This window comes from Diachasma alloeum, unplaced genomic scaffold, assembly GCF_001412515.2.
Source record: "Diachasma alloeum isolate Michigan unplaced genomic scaffold, Dall2.0 Dall_scaffold_00280, whole genome shotgun sequence".
Classification (NCBI taxonomy): domain Eukaryota; kingdom Metazoa; phylum Arthropoda; class Insecta; order Hymenoptera; family Braconidae; genus Diachasma; species Diachasma alloeum.
In genome coordinates this window covers 173813-183003 of record NW_021680419.1, presented here as the reverse complement: position 1 = coordinate 183003, position 9191 = coordinate 173813, and the positions used below count along the sequence as shown (strand labels likewise).

The 9191-nt window shown below is 35.5% G+C and overlaps 1 protein-coding gene across 3 annotated transcripts; it reads left to right on the top strand.

Moving 5' to 3' along the window:
- Positions 1-157: 157 nt before the first annotated feature.
- On the top strand, positions 158-9191 carry LOC107038323 (major facilitator superfamily domain-containing protein 8). Of its 3 annotated transcripts, none has more exons than XM_015257352.2 (10): positions 158-678; positions 2897-3156; positions 3265-3412; positions 4185-4428; positions 4517-4605; positions 5552-5771; positions 5857-5956; positions 6768-6902; positions 7101-7210; positions 8056-9191. In XM_015257352.2, the coding sequence occupies exons 2-10, from the start codon at positions 3125-3127 to the stop codon at positions 8565-8567; spliced, it is 1590 nt and encodes a 529-aa protein (XP_015112838.1). In that variant the 5' UTR covers positions 158-678; positions 2897-3124; the 3' UTR covers positions 8568-9191. The 3 variants fall into 3 exon arrangements, with proteins under 3 accessions (XP_015112838.1, XP_015112839.1, XP_015112841.1); XM_015257353.1 differs by lacking the exon at positions 158-678 and adding an exon at positions 1419-1971; XM_015257355.1 differs by lacking the exon at positions 158-678 and adding an exon at positions 2564-2799.

Sequence of the window (9191 nt, the reverse complement as noted above, 5' to 3'; positions counted from 1 at the left end):
TCAATTGAAAGCCCGAGTTGTAGTTCTAATTTCCGCCACATTGTGATGAAAAATATTGTTCGTAACTCGTGAAAAAATGTTTTTTAGCTCGTGGGATTATATCACTCGCCTTCGGCTCGTGATATAAACCTCCCACTCGCCAAAAAACCCTTTTTTGTACTCGTTACGAAATATACTATTTTCTCCGCATATCCAAACGCCAGCGCTAACATCAGCGCCATCTACGAAACAATTCAAACTCCTAGCACAAACTCGCACTCACTCGCGCTGACCTTTAGCACAACTCCCAAAAAGATGTATGGCAAGAGATAATGAGATAAATGTTCTACCTGCACAATTCAATGAAAAATTTGAACATGCGGCAGCCCAGTCGCCGTCCCAGCAGCTGCTGGTCGGTAAAAGAATCCGGGGGAGGGGTTCGTGAACGGAGGGAAAGGCTCGAGTCAGGGCCAGAAGTGAGGGAACACATCAGAATGTAAGTGTGATTGTTAGTAACAAGACCAAGAGTTCAGTGCGGTCCGATGACTCGTGCAACTGGGTGTGTGTGTACTCGCGTTTGACAGTCGTTAGTGCCACGAGTCCGCCTGTTTTCGTTAATTTCTATCGTTTTTCTTGAGCGGAACGGCCTTGGTCATGGATTTAACAAACAACTGCAGTGCATCAGCACAATATTCGCTCGTACGTTCCCCGAGTTTTTTCACAAGTGTTTTTTTTAATGCTCTCAACACCTATTCATTGTCTCAGTCACTCGGTCAATCAGAAATAGCAACATACGGTGGCAGACACGCGCAGGAATTTGTGGGCGCGATGAATTACTATCACCTGTGGAGCCAATTCATCGTATATTGAATGCGTCAGTGTTGGAAGAACATTTACATTTTATGGAGGAATTCAAGTTTGATTGTGGGGAGAAAAGTCATGAAGTTTTAGATTTCACTTGAAATTTAAGGGAATTACGAATTTTTTAACACCAGACACACGAGAATTCCTCGACTTATTCGAGTGAATTTTTGAATATTTAAACATTCAAGAATCTATTTACTATTTACTTGAATGTTAGTGATTTCTAGTGATTTTCATTGAATAATTGCACTAAAGATTACTTCTTTCATTAAATTGTGAATTGGCAAACGCGAAATTGATGGGATGTGAAAAAAAATATTTAGAAAGTTCGTGAAGACAAAAGATGTTGACTGAATTGTGCAGCCTTTTAGGAACTTTCACTGATGTTTCGTATGGAGAAATTAATACACCGAGTCAAATCCCAGTATTTTTAGTAAATTTTTACAACAAAATTATTTTTTTCTAGAGTTCTGACGAAAATTTAGGCGCTACTTAAATATTTTTTTCTCTGCATTGTTTGGAAAATAGAAATTTAGAATTTTCAGTCACGCAATTCCGTAAAATTTCAGCGCAATTATTTATTTATTCTTCATATTATGGAAAAATAATTGTTTAAATCTAGCATGGAAAACCCAATTATCTTGAATTTCCACCCCGAATGAAAGATTTCATGAGCGATTTCATTTTCAATTGTCATTAAATTCACAAAATTGAGAATTCAAGTGCAACTATTGCTTAATTTTCAAAAAATTTCCACCAGTGTTTTCGTTAATTGTCCCAACGAAATTGTAATTTTGACAGAAATTCAGAGATGATTCAAAAACGTCTCCCTCCGTATTCTTCACAAAATTAATTTTATCTCAACGAAAAATTGTGGCGATCGTCATTGATAGCACGCTGGATGAATCGGTTGGATTTTTAAAAAGATAACGGTACACTCTGAGAAAAACCGGAGTGCATCGCTCACTGGTTGAATTCTCAGTCATAAAGAGACGCTGGAGTGAATAGTCAGCGCGTCGGAGCCGTTCGATTTCATTATTAATTATCGCTTCGAGCTCTAGTCAAACAAATGACCGAATTATCATTCTCACAGTTGTCTCTTCGTTCACTGTGACCTTCGTCGATTCCGTGAGTACATTGAAACCACACGTGGCATAGAATTCCTCCGAATTTAAAACTAATTTCGATATCGTTGAAAAGTGATAAGAATGGGCCAGAGGCAGAGAGACCATCGCGATAGTCGATTTGTTATTGATGGCAATCGTGAGGTTTGAATACTCGTGAGTGATTAATTCGATTACTGAAGCGTTTTGCGGTTTTGCGTGTCATTTATGCTCATGTATAATGAGAAATTCGTGGCTGCACACATCCGTCATGGCTATTTGATGAGACTGAACTCGGAAAACGCTGAATACAGATTTATTTGTTCGTTATCTCGTGTCCGATTAATCCCGCGCTGTGTATTGAGGGCGATAGAATTTTATGAAGATCGAAGTGCGATGAAGAGGATGACGCACATGAATTTTAAATTTCAATGAAAACTTCACGAGTTGTTTGAAATTTTTCTATTCACGAGGGCATCTTGCGCGCTCCGGGCGCTATAAGAGACTCATTAGGCCCTATTGTTTTCTTTGTATAAAAAATGCATTGATTCATTATTCAATTCAATAATTTATAAATTAATAATTCAATAATTCCAAATAAAGTTCATTAAATTCAAATGAACCGATAATTACACGAAAAAAAAGATGTCTTAAAAAAACAGAAAAGACTTAAAAAATACAACATAAAAACCCATCAACATTATCATAAATTTCCGTGAACTCCCTACAGTTTTCTTCTTCTAAATCGAGAAGAGATGAAGCAGTTGAGATGAGGTCACGTCCTATGCGGAAACACTTCAGACGCTAAATAGTTCATCAGTTAAAAGTCATGCGAATATTTCGTCACGCCACAGTTGAGTGTGGCGTGATGATAAAAAATTTAATAAAAAATTAAAATTAAATGAAATTTAATAAAAAATTAATTAATTTCTTTGTCCTAATTTTCGCAGGAATGCACTGAGTTCTAAGGGATTTCAATGGACAATGGCCACTGAATCACGATACGTTATTTACTCAGCACTCAGATGACGAATACTCGGGAAAAAATTGTACCTTGAAACCTCATCACAAACCACTGTTCATGATATTTTTCCTTTCATGCAAATGTGATACATATGCATGATTGGAAAACTGTGTCGGACGAATTTAAAAAATAGGGAGTTGTAGTTTTGATTACGATGGAGTGCTTGAGGAAGGTAGTTCCAAAGAGGTGAATACTGCCAAATAACGATTAATAAAATCATTTCCATCATTTGGTTGACTATTGATTGAAATGACAATTAAGAAATGCTCGGATAATTGAGTTAAAATATTTCAGGGGACAAAGACCAATAGATAGCGATCTGGAGAGCCCTCAGGAGCAAAAAGAAAGATGGAAAAGCGTGTACATAATCTATTTCACGATGTTTCTGATGTCCTTGGGGTTCAGCATAATTCTCACGGGGGTTTGGCCGTACTTGGATGGTGTAAGTATTTTAGAACAAATTTGGTCATCAACCGTCGGGTACCTGGCGCGAAAAAATTTGGTGGAAAACCCAGCGAATTTGTTCGACGATTCTATTGGATTTCTATTGAAATGGTCACTAGAAAAAAAACTGTAGAAAAAGTCGATAGAATTTGATTTTTCTGTAGAACTTATTGCTTATTATAAATTATTGTACAACTTAAGATTCACTGGAACGAGAATTTCAGAATTTATTTGAATTTTCAATGAAAGTGCCAAATTACACTGAACTTTTAATTCATTGAAAATTCAGGGACATCTTCAATGGGATTATCCTGATTTCTATTAATTTTCGTGGGACAATTAAACTAAAATTGACCATTTCAATTGATTTTTCCATAAAATTTTGAATTTCCAATGACGGAATTCCTTGAAATTTCATGGAGTGCACCGGAAATTTCAGAGAGATGAATCCCGAAATTACAGATTTCACTGAAAATTCAAAACTCCAAAATTCCAAACTCCTGATCACCCGAATGACGAGATTTCCTCAACTTGTTTGACTTCTCAATCAGAACATCTATGTTCAGTAGCAAATTACCCTGAATTTTCCTGATTTCTATTTTTTCAATAAAACAATTGATCTGAAATTCCGGTTTCCCTCAATTTTCCCGCAGAATTTTCAATTTTCAACGACGAAATTCCTCGAAATATCAATGAAACAATAAACAATTTAACAATAGTACCGAAAATATCAGTAAAAAATTTTTAACACTGAATGTGGGGATTTTCAGTTAGATCCAACAGCTGGAAAGAAATTTATGGGCTACGTTGTTGCAGCAAATCCACTTGGGCAAATGTTATTTTCACCGTTGGTCGGTTGGTGGGGAAATAAAAGAGGCTCTGTGCGATTACCATTGCTCGTAACTCTCGCACTTTTTGTTGCTTCCTCTGCTGTTTATAGTTCGCTACAGATCATTCCGGGATCACCAAAAGTGTGGATGATTGTGGCGAGGTTTGGGGTGGGCGTTAGTTCCGGTAAGTTATTACACAATACTCTCGAAAAAAAATGCACTCAATAAGAGGAAAATAATTGAATTGAATGAGCTTTTCACTTGATTTGCAGCGAATATTGCAGTCACGAGGTCGTATCTTTCGGCAGCGACAACAGTAGCTGAGAGAACTCAGGCTGTTTCTATGGTATCTCTTGCCCAGGTATGACTCATTGCAGTTGAATAAATAAACGGGTGAATAGTTAATGAACTTACGACTTTAATAAATAAAATGTGATACCACACACTGAGAGAAAAACAAACACGTTGTCAAACAAGTCTTGTTCGGACCAGCAAAATCGCTAGTTGAAAATTGCCAAAAAAGAATTTGTTTGGTTCGAATTTTAAAGTCTCAAACATGAATAATTGTTCTGCTTTCGACAGCAACGAAATATTTGGCTCAAGAGGCGGATAATTCACACCTGACGGTGCCTTTTCAGGATGAAAATATCTCATAGGAAAATTTATCAACAAATATTTTATCCCAAAGTTACAAGATTGCTATCATATCATTATTATTTTTTCATTTAAGGGTTCATTTATTGTCTGTGATTATTAGACAGCCGAAACGAAAAACTACTGTCCCTTGTTTCGCATAAAACAAAGATTTTTCGGGAGCAAAATACGTATGGGAGTATCAAATAACGAAGGAGTAGTGCTAGAAATGACATTTCTTGCGTCTACAGAGAATGCATTTTTTTTTTAACTACTAAATCTATTTTTGCGACAAAAATTTTTCATTCCGGCGCACTCTCTGCATGTTTGGCACAAAAAATCCTTTTTTGATAATTTTCAAAAAATATTTTCTTGGTACAAGTAAGACTTGTTTGAGAATTTTATCGTTTTTCTCTCAGTGTAGAAACCTTTTTTTTTCTCTGTGGACTATTAAACTTTATAAAAAAAATTGAACATGATTTTATTGCGTTAAAAGTCCCCGAGAAAAAACGAAAAATTTTGAAGTGTCCGAGATTTTATCAGTGCACATAGAAAATTCACGATAATTTTATTTTAAGCTGAAAAATGGACGATAAGACATTGAAAAAAATTCCTCGATTGGCCGTCTCTGCACGAATATTGAGACTAAAAATCTATTCTTCGATTCAATTCAGGTATTGGGATTCGTAGTTGGACCTGCACTTCAAGCTGCAGTTACCCCACTGGGTAATGAAGGTTTCTCGGTGCTGGGATTACCTATGAACATGTACACGGCAGCCGGGTGGATAAATGTATTCCTGGGGATAATCAATTTTGTTCTATTCCTACCGCGATTTTTCAAAGAGCGGAAAATCGCCGCGCGAGAGGCCATGAAGGACCAAGGAAAGGCGACTGGTAATAGAATAAAATATATTTTGGTTTGGGGGAATGGGAGAATTGGTATTCTTATCATCATTCGGATTTCCCTTGTTGATTGCAGAGAAAGAAGCGTGGAAGGCTATCAAGCCAGATTATTTGGGAGCTTGGAGTTTGATAGCCGCTTTTGGTATTCTAGTCTACAATTTTGTGTTATTAGAAACGTGAGTCATTGAAAATTCCCCTGAATTTTCACGATTTTTACTGAATAATTAAATTGAAATTTACGGGTTCTATTGATTTTTCCATAAAATGACCATTTTCGATTGCAAATTTCATTGAAATTACAGTGGAAATGGAAAAAAAAATTACAGTGGTATAGATTCCTGATATTTATCTATGAAAAATTTAATATAAAATTCTTTCTAACAAATTCGTTTAAATTTCTATTGAAATTCTATCAGGATTCTGTTGAAGAATTCTGAGAAACAAAAATACAGAGGAAAAAAATTGAAAAATTTACGCGTGCGAGTTTCTATGGAAAAATAAAAATCTATTGTTTTTTTTTTCTATACAATATTTTTTATGAACATTTCGTTTCAATTCCGTTTCATTCATGTAAAACTTATTACTTTTTTATTTACTCAATAATTAAATTGAAATTTACGGGTTCTATTGATTTTTCCATAAAATGACCATTTTCGATTGCAAATTTCATTGAAATTACAGTGGAAATGGAAAAAAAAATTACAGTGGTATAGATTCGTGATATTTATCTATGAAAAATTTAATATAAAATTCTTTCTAACAAATTCGTTTAAATTTCTATTGAAATTCTATCAGGATTCTGTTGAAGAATTCTGAGAAACAAAAATACAGAGGAAAAAAATTGAAAAATTTACGCGTGCGAGTTTCTATGGAAAAATAAAAATCTATTGTTTTTTTTCTATACAATATTTTTTATGAACATTTCTATGGAAAAAAACGCGGATGAATTCCGTTTCATTCATGTAAAACTTATTACTTTTTTATCAGGCTTGGAACACCTCTTATACTAGATAATTTTGGATGGTCCAAGAAAGAGGCAGTTAGTACCATGGGCCTGATGATGAGCGTTGGTGCAGTATTCGCATGTATATCATTCGTGCTGATAGGACCCTTGTGCAGGAGGTGAGAACGAAAGTTCGTCATTCAGACTATTATAAAATCTCTTTAAGGGGCTCAGAATGCCGCTAATTTTTCTAATAACTGAAGAAAAATTCAATAAAAATTACCCGAAGAAAAAACGTAAAAACGAAAAAACTAGCATTGCATGAGAGAAAATCTCACGCGCACCTAACGACGGGTTAAATAATTTCCAATTTTTAGGTTCGACGAACGAAGGGTCTTGATCTGGGGCGGATTCTTCTTGATGCTAGTGGGGAGAATAATCATGGTTCCATGGGGAAAAGAAACTCCAATAATTGCAGAACTAGATCGTAAGTATTTTCATGATGCCACTGCATTTTTTCTCTCGTTGAAAAACTCGAGAGAAAAGCTTTGGAAACTTGACCTGGGAAATTTCTAGGGGATGAATCTCAATGCTCATTCCAGAATAAGTTGTATAGAAAGACAAAACTCTGCCGATATTCTTCATTGAACACTTCTAGTTGAAAAAAAATTTGAATTTTGTTCACGACAATATTTAGACCGCATTGTTGCAAAAAATTCGCAAATTTTCCAGACAATTGGGAGGAAAAAAATCATGAAATTTCAAATTTTTGAAGAGCAGAGAGAGAATTCTCCGACTTACACGAATTTTCAATCAAAACATGAACGTTTAGTCCCAAGTTACGCTGAATTTTCAATTGATTGAAAATTTAAGAATGCATTCACCTGAATTTTCCTGATTTCTATTCATTTCCCCGGAAAAATTTAACTGCACTCGACAGTTTTCATTGATGATTCCATAACATATCGAATTATCAATTACAAAATTGTAGGAAGTTCCTGGAAATTTTCATCATATTATTGTTCCTCTGCAACATCATAGAATTTCATAATTAAATTCCGCAATTTTATGGAAAAAACAATGGAAACTGTAAATTTCAGTTCAAATATTCCACGAAAATCAACACAAATCAAGATTCAAATTTAATTAAGTAAATTCTTGAATTTTCAATCAATTGAAAATTCTGCGTCAATCGAATTGAATCATATTCACTCCAAAATTACTGACCAACTGCCAATGTCAATGTTTTTCCTAACACTGCACCGAAAATTGCAGTCAAAAATTTTTATCAGTGTATTTCTCCACATTGACCATCTTTTCATTCCCCTCAAGCAATTACCAACACAACAACTACTGTAAATGGCACTGAGGTAGTTGGCTGCCCAGTGACTCAAGAATGGTGTCGCTACACCCCCCTGATGACTCCCCTCCAATACATGATTGGCTACGGTTTCACAACCATCGGGTACCCCATAGGGGTGACACTGAGTCAAACGATATTCAGTAAAATTCTGGGACCGCGTCCACAGGGTCTGTGGATGGGAATGCTGACTGGGACCGGTTGTGCCTCTCGAGTCCTGGGTCCAGTGTTCGTTGGCCATGTCTACACGGTCTGGGGAACTTATCACACATTCGGAATAACAGGAGTAACATTAATTGTGGGGATGATCTGGCTCACCTGCGTTGACAAGCACTTAATTCCGATAGTGTCGGATGCTAAAGGAGAGGAGAATCGAAATGGAAATGTTGAGGTGGAAGTGCCACTTTTCGCGAAGCCGGAGGATCAGTCGAAGGAAATTGAAATGCAGGACTTGAATGGGAGCTCTGTGCGCGAGAAAGACTGATGTCACTGTCTATTTTAGTCAAATAATGGGATTAGAGTGATGAGGAACATGTACATAACTATTTTTGGAGAATTTTATAATGCGAATTGCGACAATATGAGAGCTATATTTTTGTAATTAATGGATAAGGGAGAGGTGAATAATCTTGCCGACGTGTGTAAAATATTTTTGGTTTTTTGTAACGATAGTGTTCCTTTTGATTATTTTTCCACTTTCTTTTCAAGATTCTGTTTTTATAAATCTAAAACAACAATGTTAATGTCAAATTAAAAAGGGCATTAGAATGATAATGAATTCTATTTTTATGGAATTTTCTTTTCCTGTCTTTTCGCTTTCGGCCAATCACAGGATCAAATTAAATTGGCATAAAGTATAATAATGAAGTTCGTAAAATGAACAGCTCAAAATAATACTCTAGGCAGAGAGCATCATTTATATTGCTTAGGTAAACAATAGGATTAGAGTGATGAGGAACATGTACATAACTATTTTTTGAGAATTTTAGGATGTTAATTGCGACAATATGAGAGCTATATTTTTGTAATTATTTGTAAGGGAGAGGTGAATAATCTTGCCGACGTGTGTAAACTACTTGTGAATAAACGAATAAGTAAATATGATGAA

Excerpts from the sequence above, each read along its gene's own strand:
- LOC107038323 (XM_015257352.2), top strand. The coding sequence starts at position 3,125 with ATGGAGTGCTTGAGGAAGGTAGTTCCAAAGAG. Across the intron at positions 3,157-3,264 it reads AGGAAGGTAGTTCCAAAGAG|GGGACAAAGACCAATAGATA; the intron begins GTGAATACTGCC and ends AAAATATTTCAG. Across the intron at positions 3,413-4,184 it reads TTTGGCCGTACTTGGATGGT|TTAGATCCAACAGCTGGAAA; the intron begins GTAAGTATTTTA and ends GGGGATTTTCAG.